At 45.9% G+C, this 20,468-nt stretch overlaps 1 protein-coding gene across 4 annotated transcripts in view; it reads right to left on the minus strand.

The window, feature by feature from the left end:
* Nucleotides 1-20,468, minus strand: part of trip11 (thyroid hormone receptor interactor 11) — a 65,380-nt gene that overhangs the window by 33,471 nt on the left and 11,441 nt on the right. For all 4 annotated transcript variants that reach the window (XM_064953114.1, XM_064953113.1, XM_064953116.1 and 1 more), the window contains exons 7-14: nt 14,655-15,014; nt 14,344-14,381; nt 14,162-14,239; nt 8,705-8,920; nt 7,722-8,447; nt 1,655-1,813; nt 951-1,118; nt 441-525 (exon numbers count right to left, since the gene is read on the minus strand). In XM_064953114.1, coding sequence (XP_064809186.1) covers nt 441-525; nt 951-1,118; nt 1,655-1,813; nt 7,722-8,447; nt 8,705-8,920; nt 14,162-14,239; nt 14,344-14,381; nt 14,655-15,014 — 1,830 coding nt within the window. The remainder of the gene's footprint in view (nt 1-440; nt 526-950; nt 1,119-1,654; nt 1,814-7,721; nt 8,448-8,704; nt 8,921-14,161; nt 14,240-14,343; nt 14,382-14,654; nt 15,015-20,468) is intronic.

Consider the following 20,468-nt stretch of genomic DNA (forward strand, 5'->3'; position numbering starts at 1 on the left):
ACAGCCCCTCTACTGTATACAGCCCCTCTACTGTATACAGCCCCTCTACTGTATATAGCCTCAGTACTGTTATTTTTCACTGTCATTTATTGTAGTTTTTTTATTTCTTTACTTATCAATTTTTCACCTAATACCTATTTTTTACTTAAAAATTGCACTGTTGGTTAGGGCCTGTAAGCATTTCACTGTAAGGTCTGCACTGTTGGTTAGGGCCTGTAAACATTTCACTGCATTTCGCCTGTTGTATTTGGCGCACGTGACAAATAAAGTTTGATATGAAAAGTATTTATTATGTGACGGCTGCAAAACTTTTGTGGGGGTGTGTGACCCCAAAATCATGGGCTGGGGTGCCACCAAGGGAAAACCTGGAGCCATTACAATGCATACAGACGAAATCACATCATATTGTAAACAACAGCAGAACAGCAAATTCTGTTTACCTGTGATGATGTCCAGGGTGCGTGGCTCGGACAGGCCGGAGGGCTGGGGTCTGTTCTGCTGGTCCCTGAGGCGATCGATCTCCTCCTTATAGGGTGATCATCAGTTATTACACTTTTATTGCATTTTTTCATTACATTAATGAATCATCTAAAAGTACTTTTAAAGCGGTGTGGTGGTGGGGGGGGGGGGACAACAATGCAATTTAAAAAACAAAAACAAAACTCATGATTAGATGGACAATCACGACAGGCCGGGTAGATCGTTCAGTCACGACAGGCAGGGTAGATCAGTGAGAAGAGTAAGAGCGGAGTTGAGGATGAACTTTATTTTCCCAGAGGGGAAAAGTAACTTAGGAACACAGTACTGCTGTATACAAAATAGACACTGTACATTACACACTCACACTCACATGTGTGTCAACGTGTACTTGTCACTATCCCAATAAGCCATAATGAATAGCATAGCAGATATATTGCACGTTACCCATGTCATACATATTGTAGACGTACCTTCAGGTGGCTGTTGTCTTCCTTCATGCCTCCCAGCTGCTTGTCCTTCTCCTCCAGAGCTCCTCTCAGGGTCTCAGCCTCCTGGGTGGCTGCCTGGACCCCGGCCTCCAGCTCCCTCTGGGTGGCGGCCATGTTGGCTCTCAGGCTCTCCGTGAAGGAGTCCTTCTCCTGGAGATTCCATTTAGAATCATAAAAATAAAAATAAATGTTTAAAGGTGCAATCTGCAATTCCTACATGCATTTTTTGGACTTACAAATTAATGATACATAGGCATTGATTATAAAAAACGATAGATAGATTGATATATCTAACTTATAAATGTCTCATGAGCTTCGTTCAACTGTCTAACCCCATCGAAACGCAAATGTTTCACTCCATTGTTTGTAAACAACGTAATTGTAAACAAACGCTGTATAGCTCCAACACATGGTTACATTTATCATGTTGATCTTGTAGTCAGTCCTTGTATCCATAGCTTGGTCTACGAATTATGAGAGTAATTACATTTCTGCAGCCATATCTATCCTTAATACCCCGAAAGGTGGCGGGCGTGACCGCTTTGTAGTTGTTTTAACTGCAGATTGCACCTTTAAAATGTCCGAAAGGTCTGTCACAGAGTTAGATAAAAGGACTCATGGATATATATAACCGTTATAAGACAAAAGATGGGTCCTCTATCTAACTCTATGGTATGTCAGCTGACCTGGAGGAGGTCGGAGAGCTGTTTCTGTCCGGCCACGGTGATGGACAGCATCTCGTTGGTGTCTCTGTGGTCGGAGGACATCTGCTCCACGTCTCTTTTAAGCTGGGATATCTCCAGATCCTTCTCCTGGTTCAGCCTCACGGTCCGCTCATGCTCCGTCTGCAAGCAATCAAATCAAACTTTATTTATATAGCACTTTAAAACAAAACATTTGGTTCAAAGTCAATGCTTAACAAATGAAATTAAAATAATAAACAAAGTGAGAAAGATAAAAACAACTTTCTAGAAAAATATGATAATGAAGACAGATAAATACGACAATGTAGACAGATAAATACGATAATGTAGATAGATAAATACGATAATGTGGACAGATAAATATGATAACGTAGATAGATAAATATGATAATGCAGACAGATAAATACGATAACGTAGACAGATAAATACGATAACGTAGACAGATAAATACGATAACGTAGACAGATAAATACGATAACGTAGACAGATAAATACGATAACGTAGACAGATAAATACGATAACGTGGACAGATAAATACAATAATGTAGACAGATTAATATGATAATGTAGACAGATAAATACGATAATGTAGACATATAAATACGATAATGTAGACAGATTAATATGATAATGTAGACAGATTAATATGATAATGAAGATAGATAAATATGATAATGAAGATAGATACATTAAGATATTAAGTGTCCTGGCTGGTCTAAGAGTATCCTAATAATTTTTTTAAATTCTAATAATAAAAAAATAAATGTTATTTAACATCGCAAGTCAGTTAAGAACAAATTCTTATTTACAATGACGGCCTACCGGGGAACAGCGGGTTAACTTCCTTGTTCAGGGGCAGAACGACAGATTTTTACCTTGTCAGCTCGGGGATTCGATTCAGCAACCTTTCGGTCACTGTCCCAACGCTCTAACCACTCACTGTCCTTGCCGCCCCAAATGATAACTGAAGATACTAAGTGTCTTGGCTGGTCTAACAGCATCCTAATGATAAATGAAGATGCTAAGTGTCCTGGCTGGTCTAACAGCATCCTAATGATAAATGAAGATACTCAGTGTCCTGGCTGGTCTAACAGCATCCTAATGATAAATGAAGATGCTAAGTGTCCTGGCTGGTCTAATGATAAATGAAGATACTCAGTGTCTTGGCTGGTCTAACAGCATCCTAATGATAAATGAAGATGCTAAGTGTCCTGGCTGGTCTAATGATAAATGAAGATACTCAGTGTCTTGGCTGGTCTAACAGCATCCTAATGATAAATGAAGATACTCAGTGTCCTGGCTGGTCTAATGATAAATGAAGATACTAAGTGTCTTGGCTGGTCTAACAGCATCCTAATGATAAATGAAGATACTCAGTGTCCTGGCTGGTCTAACAGCATCCTAATGATAAATGAAGATACTCAGTGTCCTGGCTGGTCTAACAGCATCCTAATGATAAATGAAGATACTCAGTGTCCTGGCTGGTCTAACAGTGTCCTAATGATAAATGAAGATGCTAAGTGTCTTGGCTGGTCTTATGATAAATGAAGATACTAAGTGTCCTGGCTGGTCTAACAGCATCCTAATGATAAATGAAGATGCTAAGTGTCTTGGCTGGTCTAATGATAAATGAAGATGCTCAGTGTCCTGGCTGGTCTAACAGCATCCTAATGATAAATGAAGATACTCAGTGTCCTAGCTGGTCTAATGATAAATGAAGATGCTAAGTGTCCTAGCTGGTCTAACAGCATCCTAATGATAAATGAAGATACTCAGTGTCCTGGCTGGTCTAATGATAAATGAAGATGCTTAGTGTCTTGGCTGGTCTAACAGCATCCTAATGATAAATGAAGATGCTAAGTGTCTTGGCTGGTCTAACAGCATCCTAATGATAAATGAAGATACTCAGTGTCTTGGCTGGTCTAATGATAAATGAAGATGCTAAGTGTCTTGGCTGGTCTAATGATAAATGAAGATGCTAAGTGTCTTGGCTGGTCTAACAGCATCCTAATGATAAATGAAGATACTCAGTGTCATGGCTGGTCTAATGATAAATGAAGATGCTAAGTGTCCTGGCTGGTCTAACAGCATCCTAATGATAACTGAAGATGCTAAGTGTCTTGGCTGGTCTAACAGCATCCTAATGATAACTGAAGATGCTAAGTGTCTTGGCTGGTCTAACAGCATCCTAATGATAACTGAAGATGCTAAGTGTCTTGGCTGGTCTAATGATAAATGAAGATACTCAGTGTCTTGGCTGGTCTAACAGCATCCTAATGATAAATGAAGATGCTAAGTGTCTTGGCTGGTCTAATGATAAATGAAGATACTAAGTGTCCTGGCTGGTCTAACAGCATCCTAATGATAAATGAAGATGCTAAGTGTCCTGGCTGGTCTAATGATAAATGAAGATGCTAAGTGTCTTGGCTGGTCTAATGATAAATGAAGATGCTAAGTGTCTTGGCTGGTCTAACAGCATCCTAATGATAAATGAAGATACTCAGTGTCCTGGCTGGTCTAATGATAAATGAAGATACTCGGTGTCCTGGCTGGTCTAACAGCATCCTAATGATAAATGAAGATGCTAAGTGTCCTGGCTGGTCTAATGATAAATGAAGATGCTAAGTGTCTTGGCTGGTCTAACAGCATCCTAATGATAAATGAAGATACTCAGTGTCCTGGCTGGTCTAACAGCATCCTAATGATAAATGAAGATGCTAAGTGTCCTGGCTGGTCTAACAGCATCCTAATGATAAATGAAGATGCTAAGTGTCCTGGCTGGTCTAATGATAAATGAAGATGCTAAGTGTCTTGGCTGGTCTAATGATAAATGAAGATGCTAAGTGTCTTGGCTGGTCTAACAGCATCCTAATGATAAATGAAGATACTCAGTGTCCTGGCTGGTCTAATGATAAATGAAGATACTCGGTGTCCTGGCTGGTCTAACAGCATCCTAATGATAAATGAAGATGCTAAGTGTCCTGGCTGGTCTAATGATAAATGAAGATGCTAAGTGTCTTGGCTGGTCTAACAGCATCCTAATGATAAATGAAGATACTCAGTGTCCTGGCTGGTCTAACAGCATCCTAATGATAAATGAAGATACTCAGTGTCCTGGCTGGTCTAACAGCATCCTAATGATAAATGAAGATGCTAAGTGTCCTGGCTGGTCTAACAGCATCCTAATGATAAATGAAGATGCTAAGTGTCCTGGCTGGTCTAATGATAAATGAAGATGCTAAGTGTCCTGGCTGGTCTAACAGCATCCTAATGATAAATGAAGATGCTAAGTGTCCTGGCTGGTCTAATGATAAATGAAGATGCTAAGTGTCATGGCTGGTCTAACAGCATCCTAATGATAAATGAAGATGCTAAGTGTCCTGGCTGGTCTAACAGCATCCTAATGATAAATGAAGATGCTAAGTGTCTTGGCTGGTCTAATGATAAATGAAGATACTCAGTGTCTTGGCTGGTCTAATGATAAATGAAGATACTAAGTGTCCTGGCTGGTCTAACAGCATCCTAATGATAAATGAAGATACTCAGTGTCCTGGCTGGTCTAACAGCATCCTAATGATAAATGAAGATGCTAAGTGTCCTGGCTGGTCTAACAGCATCCTAATGATAAATGAAGATGCTAAGTGTCTTGGCTGGTGTAACAGCATCCTAATGATAAATGAAGATACTCAGTGTCCTGGCTGGTCTAATGATAAATGAAGATGCTAAGTGTCCTGGCTGGTCTAACAGCATCCTAATGATAAATGAAGATACTCAGTGTCCTGGCTGGTCTAACAGTGTCCTAATGATAAATGAAGATGCTAAGTGTCCTGGCTGGTCTAATGATAAATGAAGATGCTAAGTGTCTTGGCTGGTCTAACAGCATCCTAATGATAAATGAAGATACTCAGTGTCATGGCTGGTCTAATGATAAATGAAGATGCTAAGTGTCCTGGCTGGTCTAACAGCATCCTAATGATAAATGAAGATACTCAGTGTCCTAGCTGGTCTAATGATAAATGAAGATGCTAAGTGTCCTAGCTGGTCTAATGATAAACCCCGCTCCCCGTCACCCCGCTCTCCGCTCCTCCGCTCTCTCCACTGGCTTCCAGTTGAAGCTCGCATCCGCTACAAGACCATGGTGCTTGCCTACGGAGCTGTGAGGGGAACGGCACCGCAGTACCTCCAGGCTCTGATCAGGCCCTACACCCAAGCAAGGGCACTGCGTTCATCCACCTCTGGCCTGCTCGCCTCCCTACCATTGAGGAAGTACAGTTCCCGCTCAGCCCAGTCAAAACTGTTCGCTGCTCTGGCCCCCCAATGGTGGAACAAACTCCCTCACGACGCCAGGACAGCGGAGTCAATCACCACCTTCCGGAGACACCTGAAACCCCACCTCTTCAAGGAATACCTAGGATAGGATAAGTAATCCTTCTCACCACCCCCCCCCTTAATGATTTAGATGCACTATTGTAAAGTGGCTGTTCCACTGGATGTCAGAAGGTGAATTCACCAATTTGTAAGTCGCTCTGGATAAGAGCGTCTGCTAAATGACTTAAATGTAAGTGTAAATGTAATAAATGAAGATACTCAGTGTCCTGGCTGGTCTAATGATAAATGAAGATGCTAAGTGTCCTGGCTGGTCTAACAGCATCCTAATGATAAATGAAGATACTCAGTGTTCTGGCTGGTCTAATGATAAATGAAGATACTCAGTGTCTTGGCTGGTCTAACAGCATCCTAATGATACATGAAGATACTAAGTGTCCTGGCTGGTCTAACAGCATCCTAATGATACATGAAGATGCTAAGTGTCCTGGCTGGTCTAATGATAAATGAAGATACTAAGTGTCTTGGCTGGTCTAACAGCATCCTAATGATAAATGAAGATGCTAAGTGTCCTGGCTGGTCTAACAGCATCCTAATGATAAATGAAGATGCTAAGTGTCTTGGCTGGTCTAACAGCATCCTAATGATAAATGAAGATGCTAAGTGTCCTGGCTGGTCTAATGATACATGAAGATACTCAGTGTCTTGGCTGGTCTAATGATAAATGAAGATACTCAGTGTCCTGGCTGGTCTAACAGCATCCTAATGATAAATGAAGATGCTAAGTGTCTTGGCTGGTCTAATGATAAATGAAGATGCTAAGTGTCCTGGCTGGTCTAACAGCATCCTAATGATAAATGAAGATGCTAAGTGTCTTGGCTGGTCTAACAGCATCCTAATGACAAATGAAGATGCTAAGTGTCATGGCTGGTCTAACAGCATCCTAATGATAAATGAAGATGCTAAGTGTCTTGGCTGGTCTAATGATAAATGAAGATGCTAAGTGTCTTGGCTGGTCTAACAGCATCCTAATGATAAATGAAGATGCTAAGTGTCTTGGCTGGTGTAACAGCATCCTAATGATAAATGAAGATGCTAAGTGTCTTGGCTGGTCTAACAGCATCCTAATGATAAATGAAGATGCTAAGTGTCTTGGCTGGTCTAACAGCATCCTAATGATAAATGAAGATGCTAAGTGTCTTGGCTGGTCTAACAGCATCCTAATGATAAATGAAGATGCTAAGTGTCCTGGCTGGTCTAATGATACATGAAGATACTTAGTGTCCTGGCTGGTCTAACAGCATCCTAATGATAAATGAAGATGTGCTAAGTGTCCTGGCTGGTCTAACAGCATCTTAATGCAGCAGCCTCCGGCACACATGGGTCAAACTCCTTCCACGGACGGCCGAGGTTCAGCGGATTTTTGCCCCTCCTTTGTTCTTGATTGATGAAATAAGGTCACAAATTAGTTAGGAACTCCACTCACTTGGTTGTCTAGGTCCTAATTGAAAGGAAACCCCCCCCCCCCCTCTACGAAATGAGTTCGACACCCCTGGCATAGAATGTCTGCATATGTTCAAATCCAGCCAACGGGACATAACTTCTCTCTGTACCTGCCCACTGACATCCATCTCTCTCTGTTCAATAACATCAGAAAATAGCTTGAAAATATCTAGAACAATGAAATGTAGATAGATGAATTGATTAAAACAACAGTGGACCTGTAGTGCCGAGGCGTCCATGGAGCGGGCAGCGGTCAGCTCCTCGATGGTCTGCTGGTACTGCCTGGTCTGCTCCTGTAGGCCCTTCTCTGTCTGGCCCAGTTCCCCTTCCAGCTGGCTCTTCTCCAGCTTCAGAGCCTGGATACGAGTGTCCTTCTCCAGGACGGTCCTGGTGAGAGCAGCCTGAACCTCCCTGACCTGCCTGGCCAGCTCCTCTATCCTCCCCTGGGCCTGCTCAGCCTCCATCTTCAGCCTCTGCTTCTCCATCTTCATCTCATAGTCTTCTGACATCATCTTCTCCTGGGAGCTCCTCATCTCTGCCAGTTCTCTCCTGAGCTCCTCCAGCTGCTCTATGGACCCCCCGGATTCTCTCCCTCTCTCCCCAGCCTCACACAGCTCTGCCCGGGCAGCCGACAGCTGCTCTTCCCTCTCCTGTATGGTTCTCTGGAAATCCTGGGTCTCCCTGCGTGCCTCTTTGCCCATCTCTGTTGCCCGTCCAAGTTTGTTTCTCAGCTCCTTAACGGTGTCCTCCAGCTGCTGCTTGCCCATGTGTAGGTCGTTGAGAGTGAAGGCACTGTGGCTCAGTTTCTCCTGCTGGGCCTTTAGCTCTTGCTGCAGCGCCACCCTCTGGTCGGCGGCGGTACTGAGCTCTGATTGGAGCCGAGCCACAACAGCTTCAGATTCCTTCAGCTGAACAGAGAGCTGCTCCTTCACTGAGATGACATGCTGTAACGTGGAGACGCAACACAATGAAACAGCATGTCCATAACCTTCTCAGTCGTGTTACTTTGCCGCGCATCCGACAAATCTAAACTTTGGAGACTTGTTTGTACGGCAAAACACAAATGTGAGTGACAAACCATATTCTGATCACGTAAACTTCGTCTTTAAATAAATTCACAATGAAAATGACCCATTTCCCTGTTCAAAAACAAACAAACAAGCAATCGCCACAGTGTAGTCTGTACAAATGCAAACCAGACCTGTGTAGCCTGCTGGTTCTGTCGGTCCAGTTCTTCCAGTTCGTTGAGGAGGGTCTCTCGTTCCTCCTGGATCTCGCTCAACGACTGCTCGCTCTTCTCCAGCTCTGCCCTCAGCCCTGATAGCTGCTCTGTGGCAGATGGGGAGGACTCACATCCATCGAGGCTGTCTGACTCCACTCTCTCCTCGGCCCTGGCAAGCCTCTCCTGTAGATTCCGCTGAGGAAGAAAAAAGAAACACATAAAAAAAACTTTTAAAAAACTGTCAACAATAATGACATAATTCAACTGAAAATAGCTCTCATTGAACAGCAAACGCCAATGTAGAAAACCCTTCTCAGGGCCCTCACCCTCTCTGAGGCAACTGATTACAATCTAACACTTTATTCCTAGTTATATGTACCTATCTACCTCAATTATTGCATACTCCTATACATTGACTCAGTAATGGTACCCTGTGTATATAGCCTAGTTATCATTACTCAGTACTGGTACCCTGTGTATATAGCCTAGTTATCATTACTCATTGACTCAGTACTGGTACTCTGTGTATATAGCCTAGTTATCATTACTCAGTACTGGTACCCTGTGTATATAGCCTAGTTATCATTACTCAGTACTGGTACTCTGTGTATATAGCCTAGTTATCATTACTCAGTACTGGTACCCTGTGTATATAGCCTAGTTATCATGACTCAGTACTGGTACCCTGTGTATATAGCCTAGTTATCATTACTCAGTACTGGTACCCTGTGTATATAGCCTAGTTATCATTACTCATTGACTCAGTACTGGTACTCTGTGTATATAGCCTAGTTATCATTACTCAGTACTGGTACCCTGTGTATATAGCCTAGTTATCATTACTCAGTACTGGTACCCTGTGTATATAGCCTAGTTATCATTACTCAGTACTGGAACCCTGTGTATATAGCCTAGTTATCATTACTCAGTACTGGTACCCTGTGTATATAGCCTAGTTATCATTACTCAGTACTGGTACCCTGTGTATATAGCCTAGTTATCATTACTCAGTACTGGTACCCTGTGTATATAGCCTAGTTATCATTACTCAGTACTGGTACCCTGTGTATATAGCCTAGTTATCATGACTCAGTACTGGTACCCTGTGTATATAGCCTAGTTATCATGACTCAGTACTGGTACCCTGTGTATATAACCTAGTTATCATTACTCAGTACTGGTCCCCTGTGTATATAGCCTAGTTATCATGACTCAGTACTGGTCCCCTGTGTATATAGCCTAGTTATCATTACTCAGTACTGGTACCCTGTGTATATAGCCTAGTTATCATTACTCATTGACTCAGTACTGGTACTCTGTGTATATAGCCTAGTTATCATTACTCAGTACTGGTACCCTGTGTATTTAGCCTAGTTATACACAGAGTACCAGTACTGAGTAATGATATAACCTAGTTATCATTACTCAGTACTGGTACCCTGTGTATATAGCCTAGTTATCATGACTCAGTACTGGTACCCTGTGTATATAGCCTAGTTATCATTACTGGTACCCTGTGTATATAGCCTAGTTATCATTACTCAGTACTGGTACCCTGTGTATATAGCCTAGTTATCATGACTCAGTACTGGTACCCTGTGTATATAGCCTAGTTATCATTACTCATTGACTCAGTACTGGTACTCTGTGTATATAGCCTAGTTATCATTACTCAGTACTGGTACCCTGTGTATATCACCTAGTTATCATTGACTCAGTACTGGTACCCTGTGTATAGAGCCTAGTTATCATTACTCAGTACTGGTACTCTGTGTATATAACCTAGTTACCATTACTCAGTACTGGTACCCTGTGTATATCACCTAGTTATCATTGACTCAGTACTGGTACCCTGTGTATATAGCCTAGTTATCATTACTCAGTACTGGTACCCTGTGTATAGAGCCTAGTTATCATTACTCAGTACTGGTACCCTGTGTATATAGCCTAGTTATCATTACTCAGTACTGGTACCCTGTGTATATAGCCTAGTTATCATGACTCAGTACTGGTACCCTGTGTATATAGCCTAGTTATCATTGACTCAGTACTGGTACCCTGTGTATATAGCCTAGTTATCATTGACTCAGTACTGGTACCCTGTGTATAGAGCCTAGTTATCATTACTCAGTACTGGTACCCTGTGTATATAGCCTAGTTATCATTACTCAGTACTGGTACCCTGTGTATATAGCCTAGTTATCATGACTCAGTACTGGTACCCTGTGTATATAGCCTAGTTATCATGACTCAGTACTGGTACCCTGTGTATATAGCCTAGTTATCATGACTCAGTACTGGTACCCTGTGTATATAGCCTAGTTATCATTACTCATTGACTCAGTACTGGTACTCTGTGTATATAGCCTAGTTATCATTACTCAGTACTGGTACCCTGTGTATATCACCTAGTTATCATTGACTCAGTACTGGTACTCTGTGTATATAGCCTAGTTTATCATTACTCATTGACTCAGTACTGGTACTCTGTGTATATAGCCTAGTTACCATTACTCAGTACTGGTACCCTGTGTATATAACCTAGTTATCATTATTCAGTACTGGTACTCTGTGTATATAGCCTAGTTATCATTACTCATTGACTCAGTACTGGTACCCTGTGTATATAGCCTAGTTTATCATTACTCATTGACTCAGTACTGGTACTCTGTGTATATAGCCTAGTTATCATTACTCATTGACTCAGTACTGGTACTCTGTGTATATAGCCTAGTTTATCATTACTCATTGACTCAGTACTGGTACCCTGTGTATATAGCCTAGTTATCATTACTCAGTACTGGTACCCTGTGTATATAGCCTAGTTATCATTACTCAGTACTGGTACCCTGTGTATATAGCCTAGTTATCATGACTCAGTACTGGTACCCTGTGTATATAGCCTAGTTATCATTACTCATTGACTCAGTACTGGTACTCTGTGTATATAGCCTAGTTATCATTACTCAGTACTGGTCCCCTGTGTATATAGCCTAGTTATCATTACTCATTGACTCAGTACTGGTACCCTGTGTATATAGCCTAGTTATCATGACTCAGTACTGGTACCCTGTGTATACAGCCTAGTTATCATTACTCAGTACTGGTACCCTGTGTATATAGCCTAGTTATCATTACTCAGTACTGGTACTCTGTGTATATAGCCTAGTTATACACAGAGTAGTTATAATGATATAACAGTTATCATTACTCAGTACTGGTACCCTGTGTATTTAGCCTAGTTATACTGAGTATATAATGATATAACCTAGTTATCATTACTCAGTACTGGTACCCTGTGTATATAGCCTAGTTATCATTACTCAGTACTGGTACCTCAGTACTGGTACCCTGTAATAGCCTAGTTATAACCTAGTTATCATTACTCAGTACTGGTACCCTGTGTATATAGCCTAGTTATCATACTCAGTACTGGTACTGTGTATATAGCCTAGTTATCATTACTGGTACCCTGTGTATATAGCCTAGTTATCATTACTCAGTACTGGTACCCTGTGTATATAGCCTAGTTATCATTACTCATTGACTCAGTACTGGTACTCTGTGTATATAGCCTAGTTATCATTACTCAGTACTGGTACCCTGTGTATATAGCCTAGTTATCATTACTCAGTACTGGTACCCTGTGTATATAGCCTAGTTATCATTACTCATTGACTCAGTACTGGTACCCTGTGTATATAGCCTAGTTTATCATTACTCATTGACTCAGTACTGGTACCCTGTGTATATAGCCTAGTTATCATTACTCACTCAGTACTGGTACTCTGTGTATATAGCCTAGTTATCATTACTCATTGTTATCATTATCTCAGTACTGGTACCCTAGTTATCATTACTGGTACTGGTACCTGTGTATATAGCCTAGTTATCATTACTCAGTACTGGTACCCTGTGTATATAGCCTAGTTATCATTACTCAGTACTGGTACCCCTAGTTATCATTACTCAGTACTACCCTGTGTATATAGCCTAGTTATCCTAGTTATCATTACTCAGTACTGTACTCTGTGTATATAGCCTAGTTATCATTACTCAGTACTGGTACCCTGTGTATATAGCCTAGTTATCATTACTCAGTACTGGTACCCTGTGTATATACTCAGTACTGGTACCCTGTGTATATAGCCTAGTTATCATTACTCAGTACTGGTACCCTGTGTATATAGCCTAGTTATCATTACTCACCCTGTGTACTGGTACCTGTGTATATAGCCTAGTTATCATTACTCAGTACTGGTACCCTGTGTATATAGCCTAGTTATCATTACTCAGTACTGGTACCCTGTGTATATAGCCTAGTTATCATTACTCATTGGTACTGTGTATAGAGCCTAATACTGGTACCCTGTGTATATAGCCTAGTTATCATTACTCAGTACTGGTACCCTGTGTATATAGCCTAGTTATCATTACTCATTGGGTACCCTGTGTATATAGCCTAGTTATCATTACTCAGTACTGGTACCCTGTGTATATAGCCTAGTTATCATTACTCATTGACTCATTACTGGTACCCTGTGTATATAGCCTAGTTATCATTACTCAGTACTGGTACCCTGTGTATATAGCCTAGTTATCATTACTCAGTACTGGTACCCTGTGTATATAGCCTAGTATCATTACTCAGTACTGGTACCCTGTGTATATAGCCTAGTTATCATTGACTCAGTACTGGTACCCTGTGTATATAGCCTAGTTATCATTACTCAGTACTGGTACTCATATACCTGTAAATGTAAATGACTTAAATGGTTACATTACCTATGTGTATATAGCCTAGTTATCATTACTCAGTATCATTACTCTGTGTATATAACCTAGTTATCATTACTCAGTACCCTGTGTATATAGCCTAGTTATCATTACTCAGTACTGGTACCCTGTGTTTATAGCCTATATAGTTATCATTACTCAGTACTGGTACCCTGTGTATATAGCCTCAGTACTGGTACTCTGTGTTTATAGCCTAGTTATCATGACTCAGTACTGGTACCCTGTGTATATAGCCTAGTTATCATTGACTCAGTACTGGTACCCTGTGTATATAGCCTAGTTATCATTACTCATTGACTCAGTACTGGTACCCTGTGTATATAGCCTAGTTATCATTACTCAGTACTGGTACAATTTGTAAGTCGCTCTGGATAAGAGCGTCTGCCAAATGACTTAAATGTAAATGTACCCTGTGTATATAGCCTAGTTATCATTACTCAGTACTGGTACCCTGTGTATATAGCCTAGTTATCATTGACTCAGTACTGGCACCCTGTGTATATAGCCTAGTTATCATTACTCAGTACTGGTACCCTGTGTATATAGCCTAGTTATCATTACTCAGTACTGGTACCCTGTGTATATAGCCTAGTTATCATTACTCAGTACTAGATAACTAGAGAATAAACAAACACCCACCTTCTCCTTTCTCAACGTCCCGATGACAGTGTTGAGTTCTAGAATGTCAGCGTGTTCCACCTCCATCTTTGTTTCACTCTGTTCCAAACAATCAACACATACATTAAAAAGCAGGAACGATCACAGAATAAACGACATATTTCAACCACATTGTAAATACATTACGTGATCAGGATAGATACCTGAAGACTCTTCAGCTTAGAGATCTCCTTCTCTGCACCTTTGAAAAATATCACCAAAAAAGAAGTTGGAGTGAACCTGAGCTTTTGACAAATAACTAAAACCCACTCAAGGGATAGAATAAATTCCCTTTCATTTCAATTCAATCAGTAACCTGAACGGAAAATCTGAATTTCAGTTCACCCTCACCATACTTTGTGTATATTTATATTGTATTATACATTTGTAAAAGAGACCGCGGTCTCACAATATATCTTACCTGTTATAAATAAATGTTCAATAATTTTGGGGGGAATAAATATTGAGACTGTACCTGCGAGAGCATTCCTCAGCCCCTGTATCTCCTGGTCTAGCTGAGCCTTGTTCCGGGCTTTCCCCTCCTGTTCCTGGACACGTGACTGGAGCTCTGTGACAGACGTCTGCAGCCGAGTGTAGTTCTGCAGCAGCTCAGCGTTCTCTGCCTGCGCCTCCTCTTTCTCCTGCTGCAGCGTAGCCTGTCTCTTCCCTGCCTCCTCCAGATTAGCTGTCAGCTCCTTCAGCTGCTCCTTCAGCTGCTCATCCTGCTCCTCCTTCAGCCGCTCCTTCGCTGCCTCCTGGAGGGACTGGATAGTGTTCTGGAGGTCTGCGAGCATGGAGGACTCCTGAAGAGCGTTGGCTGTGGCTGAACTAGAAGCTGGAAGGGTTTGGATACAGAGGGTAACACGAAAGGGAAATGAGTGAGAGTCTTAGGTCAGGGTGGAGAAATCAGTCACAGGTCCAGTGCATTGGGAGAGTATTGAGGCACGTCCTTTTGTCCACATTTTGTTACGTTACAGCCGTATTCTAAAATGGATCATGACATCACAATATCCCATAGTGACATCACAAAACCCCATAGTGACATCACAATACCCCATAGTGACATCACAATACCCCATAGTGACATCACAATACCCCATAGTGACATCACAATACCCCATAGCGACATCACAATACCCCATAGCGACATCACAATACCCCATAGCGACATCACAAAACCCCATAGCGACATCACAAAACCCCATAGCGACATCACAAAACCCCATAGCGACATCACAATACCCCATAGCGACATCACAATACCCCATAGCGACATCACAATACCCCATAGCGACATCACAAAACCCCATAGCGACATCACAAAACCCCATAGCGACATCACAATACCCCATAGCGACATCACAATACCCCATAGTGACATCACAATACCCCATAGTGACATCACAATACCCCATAGTGACATCACAATACCCCATAGCGACATCACAATACCCCATAATGACAAAGTAAAAACAGGTTTTTAGAAATATTATTTACATAAATGTATTCAGATCCTTTGCTATGAGACTCGAAATTGAGCCCAGGTGCATCATGTTTCCATTGATCATCCTTGAGATGTTTCTACAACTTGATTGGAGTACACCTGTGGTAAATTCAATTGATTGGACATGATTTGGAAAGGCACACACCTGTCTTTATAAGGTCTCACAGTTGACAGTGCATGTCAGAGCAAAAACCAAGCCATGAGGTTTAATTGTAATTGTAAAAGTAATTGTCCGTAGAGCTCCGAGACAGGATTGTGTCGAGGCACAGATCTGGGGAAGGGCACCAAAACATTTCTGCAGCATAGAAGGTCCCCAAGAACACAGTGCCCTCCATCATTCTTAAATGGAAGAAGTTTGGAACCACCGACTCTTCCTAGAGCTGGCTGCCCGGCCAAACTGAGCAATCGGGGGAGAAGGGCCTTGGTCAGGGAGGTGACCAAGAACCCGATGGTCACTCTGATAGATCTCCAGAGTTCCTCTGTGGAGATGGGAGAACCTTCCAGAAGGACAACCATCTCTGCAGCACTCCACCAATCAGGTCTTTATGGTAGAGTGGCCAGACGGAAGCCACTCCTCAGTAAAAGGCACATGACAGCCCGCTTGGAGTTTGTCAAAAGGCACCAAAAGGACTCTCAGACCACGAGAAACAAGATGCTCTGGTCTGATGAAACAAAGACTGAACTCTTTGGCCTGAATGCCAAGAGTCACGTCTGGAGGAAACCTGACACCATCCCTACGGTGAAGCATGGTGGTGGCAGCATCATGCTGTGGGGATGTTTTTCAGAGACTGGGAGACTAGTCAGGATTGAGGGAAAGATTAACAGAGCAAAGTACAGTGATATCCTTAAAGAAAACCTGCTCCATAGCACGCAGGACCTCAGACTGGGGTGAAGGTTCACCTTCCAACAGGACAACGACCCTAAGCACACAGCCAAGATAATGCAAGAGTTGCTTCGGGACAAGTCTCTGAATGTCCTTGTGGCCCAGCCAGATCGAACATCTCTGAAGAACTGAAAATAGGTGTGCAGCGACGTGCCCCATCCAACCTGACAGAGCTTGAGAGGATCTGCAGAGAAGAATGGGAGAATCCCCAAATACTAGTGTGCCAAGCTTGTAGCGTCTTACCCAAGAAGACTCGAGGCTGTAATCGCTGCCAAAGGTGCTTCAACAAAGTACTGAGTAAAGGGTCTGAATAATCATGTAAAATGTGATATTTCAGTCTGTCCCCGTTCCTCCTTCCCAGTCTGTCCCCATTCCTCACCTCCCAGTCTGTCCCCGTTCCTCCCTCCCAGTCTGTCCCTGTTCCTCACCTCCCAGTCTGTCCCTGTTCCTCCCTCCCAGTCTGTACCCCGTTCCTCCCTCCCAGTCTGTCCCCGTTCCTCCCTCCCAGTCTGTCCCTGTTCCTCCCTCCCAGTCTGTCCCCGTTCCTCCCTCCCAGTCTGTCCCCGTTCCTCCCTCCCAGTCTGTCCCCGTTCCTCCCTCCCAGTCTGTCCCCGTTCCTCCCTCCCAGTCTGTCCCCGTTCCTCCCTCCCAGTCTGTCCCCGTTCCCCGTTCCTCCCTCCCAGTCTGTCCCCGTTCCTCCCTCCCAGTCTGTCCCCGTTCCTCCCTCCCAGTCTGTCCCCGTTCCTCCCAGTCCCAGTCTGTCCCCGTTCCTCCCTCCCAGTCTGTCCCCGTTCCTCCCTCCCAGTCTGTCCCCGTTCCTCCCTCCCAGTCTGTCCCCGTTCCTCCCTCCCAGTCTGTCCCCGTTCCTCCCTCCCAGTCTGTCCCCGTTCCTCCCTCCCAGTCTGTCCCCGTTCCTCCCTCCCAGTCTGTCCCCGTTCCTCCCTCCCAGTCTGTCCCCGTTCCTCCCTCCCAGTCTGTCCCTCCTCCCTCCCAGTCTGTCCCCGTTCCTCCCTCCCAGTCTGTCCCTGTTCCTCCCTCCCAGTCTGTCCCCGTTCCTCCCTCCCAGTCTGTCCCCGTTCCTCCCTCCCTGTCCCTGTTCCTCTGTCCCCTGTTCCTCCCTCCCAGTCTGTCCCCGTTCCTCCCTCCCAGTCTGTCCCTGTTCCTCTGTCCCTCCCTCCCCTCCCAGTCTGTCCCTGTTCCTCTGTCCTCCCCCTCCCAGTCTGTCCCTGTTCCTCCCTCCCAGTCTGTCCCTGTTCCTCCCTCCCAGTCTGTCCCTGTTCCTCCCTCCCAGTCTGTCCCTGTTCCTCCCTCCCAGTCTGTCCCCGTTCCTCCCTCCCAGTCTGTCCCCGTTCCTCCTCCCAGTCTCCCAGTCTGTCCCCGTTCCTCCCTCCCAGTCTGTCCCCGTTCCTCCCTCCCAGTCTGTCCCTGTTCCTCCCTCCCAGTCTGTCCCCGTTCCTCCCTCCCAGTCTGTCCCCGTTCCTCCCTCCCAGTCTGTCCCCCTCCCCCTCCCAGTCTGTCCCTCCCTCCCAGTTCCTCCCTCCCAGTCTGTCCCTGTTCCTCCCTCCCAGTCTGTCCCCGTTCCTCCCTCCCAGTCTGTCCCTGTTCCTCCCTCCCAGTCTGTCCCTGTTCCTCCCTCCCAGTCTGTCCCCGTTCCTCCCTCCCAGTCTGTCCCTGTTCCTCCCTCCCAGTCTGTCCCTGTTCCTCCCTCCCAGTCTGTCCCTGTTCCTCCCTCCCAGTCTGTCCCTGTTCCTCCCTCCCTGTCCCTGTTCCTCAGTCTGTCCCTGTTCCTCCCTCCCAGTCTGTCCCCGTTCCTCCCCTCCAGTCTGTCCCTGTTCCTCCCTCCCAGTCTGTCCCTGTTCCTCCCCCCAGTCTGTCCCCGTTCCTCCCTCCCAGTCTGTCCCTGTTCCTCCCTCCCAGTCTGTCCCTCACCCCAGTTCCTCCCTCCCAGTCTGTCCCTGTTCCTCCCTCCCAGTCTGTCCCCGTTCCTCCCCCCAGTCTGTCCCCGTCCTCCCTCCCAGTCTGTCCCTGTTCCTCCCTCCCAGTCTGTCCCTGTTCCTCCCTCCCAGTCTGTCCCTGTTCCTCCCTCCCAGTCTGTCCCCGTTCCTCCCTCCCAGTCTGTCCCCGTTCCTCCCTCCCAGTCTGTCCCCGTTCCTCCCTCCCAGTCTGTCCCTGTTCCTCCCTCCCAGTCTGTCCCTGTTCCTCCCTCCCAGTCTGTCCCTGTTCCTCCCTCCCAGTCTGTCCCCGTCCTCCCTCCCAGTCTCCCTCCCTCTGTCCCTGTTCCTCCCTCCCAGTCTGTCCCTGTTCCTCCCTCCCAGTCTGTCCCTGTTCCTCCCTCCCAGTCTGTCCCCGTTCCTCCCTCCCAGTCTGTCCCTCACCTCCAGTTCCTCCCCCTCCCAGTCTGTCCCTGTTCCTCCCTCCCAGTCTGTCCCCCAGTTCCTCCCTCCCAGTCTGTCCCTGTTCCTCCCCCTCCCAGTCTGTCCCTGTTCCTCCCTCCCAGTCTGTCCCCGTTCCTCCCTCCCAGTCTGTCCCTCCCTCCCAGTCTGTTCCTCCCTCCCAGTCTGTCCCCGTCCCAGTCTGTCCCTGTTCCTCCCTCCCAGTCTGTCCCTGTTCCTCCCTCCCAGTCTGTCCCTGTTCCTCCCTCCCAGTCTGTCCCTGTTCCTCCCTCCCAGTCTGTCCCTGTTCCTCCCCTCCAGTCTGTCCCTGTTCCTCCCTCCCAGTCTGTCCCTGTTCCTCCCTCCCAGTCTGTCCCTGTTCCTCCCTCCCAGTCTGTCCCTGTTCCTCCCTCCCAGTCTGTCCCTGTTCCTCCCTCCCAGTCTGTCCCCGTTCCTCCCTCCCAGTCTGTCCCTGTTCCTCCCTCCCAGTCTGTCCCTGTTCCTCCCTCCCAGTCTGTCCCCGTTCCTCCCTCCCAGTCTGTCCCTGTTCCTCCCCCCAGTCTGTCCCTGTTCCTCCCTCCCAGTCTGTCCCTGTTCCTCCCTCCCAGTCTGTCCCCGTCTGTCCTCCCCTCCCAGTCTGTCCCCGTTCCTCCCTCCCAGTCTGTCCCCGTTCCTCCCTCCCAGTCTGTCCCCGTTCCTCCCTCCCAGTCTCCCCGTCCCCCTCCCAGTCTGTCCTCCCTCCCAGTCTGTCCCCGTTCCTCCCTCCCAGTCTGTCCCCGTTCCTCCCTCCCAGTCTGTCCCTGTTCCTCCCTCCCAGTCTGTCCCTGTTCCTCCCTCCCAGTCTGTCCCTGTTCCTCCCTCCCAGTCTGTCCCCGTTCCTCCCTCCCAGTCTGTCCCCGTTCCTCCCTCCCAGTCTGTCCCTCCCTCCCTCCCAGTCTGTCCCTGTTCCTCCCTCCCAGTCTGTCCCTGTTCCTCCCTCCCAGTCTGTCCCCGTTCCCTCCCAGTCCCCCTCCTCCCAGTCTGTCCCTCCCAGTCTGTCCCTCCCTCCCAGTCTGTCCCTGTTCCTCCCTCCCAGTCTGTCCCTGTTCCTCCCTCCCAGTCTGTCCCTGTTCCTCACCTCCAGTCTGTCCCTGTTCCTCCCTCCCAGTCTGTCCCCGTTCCTCCCCCCAGTCTGTCCCTGTTCCTCCCTCCCAGTCTGTCCCCCTCCCTCCCAGTCTGTCCCCGTTCCTCCCTCCCAGTCTGTCCCTGTTCCTCCCTCCCAGTCTGTCCCTGTTCCTCCCTCCCAGTCTGTCCCTTTCCCCCCCAGTCTGTCCCCGTTCCTCCCTCCCAGTCTGTCCCAGTTCCTCACCTCCCAGTCTGTCCCTGTTCCTCCCTCCCAGTCTGTCCCTGTTCCTCCCTCCCAGTCTGTCCCTGTTCCTCCCTCCCAGTCTGTCCCTGTTCCTCCCTCCCAGTCTGTCCCTGTTCCTCCAGTCCTCCCAGTCTGTCCCTCCCTCCCAGTCTGTCCCTGTTCCTCACCTCCAGTCTGTCCCT

Source organism: Oncorhynchus masou, chromosome 32 (assembly GCF_036934945.1).
Source record: "Oncorhynchus masou masou isolate Uvic2021 chromosome 32, UVic_Omas_1.1, whole genome shotgun sequence".
NCBI classification, from domain to species: Eukaryota; Metazoa; Chordata; class Actinopteri; order Salmoniformes; family Salmonidae; genus Oncorhynchus; species Oncorhynchus masou.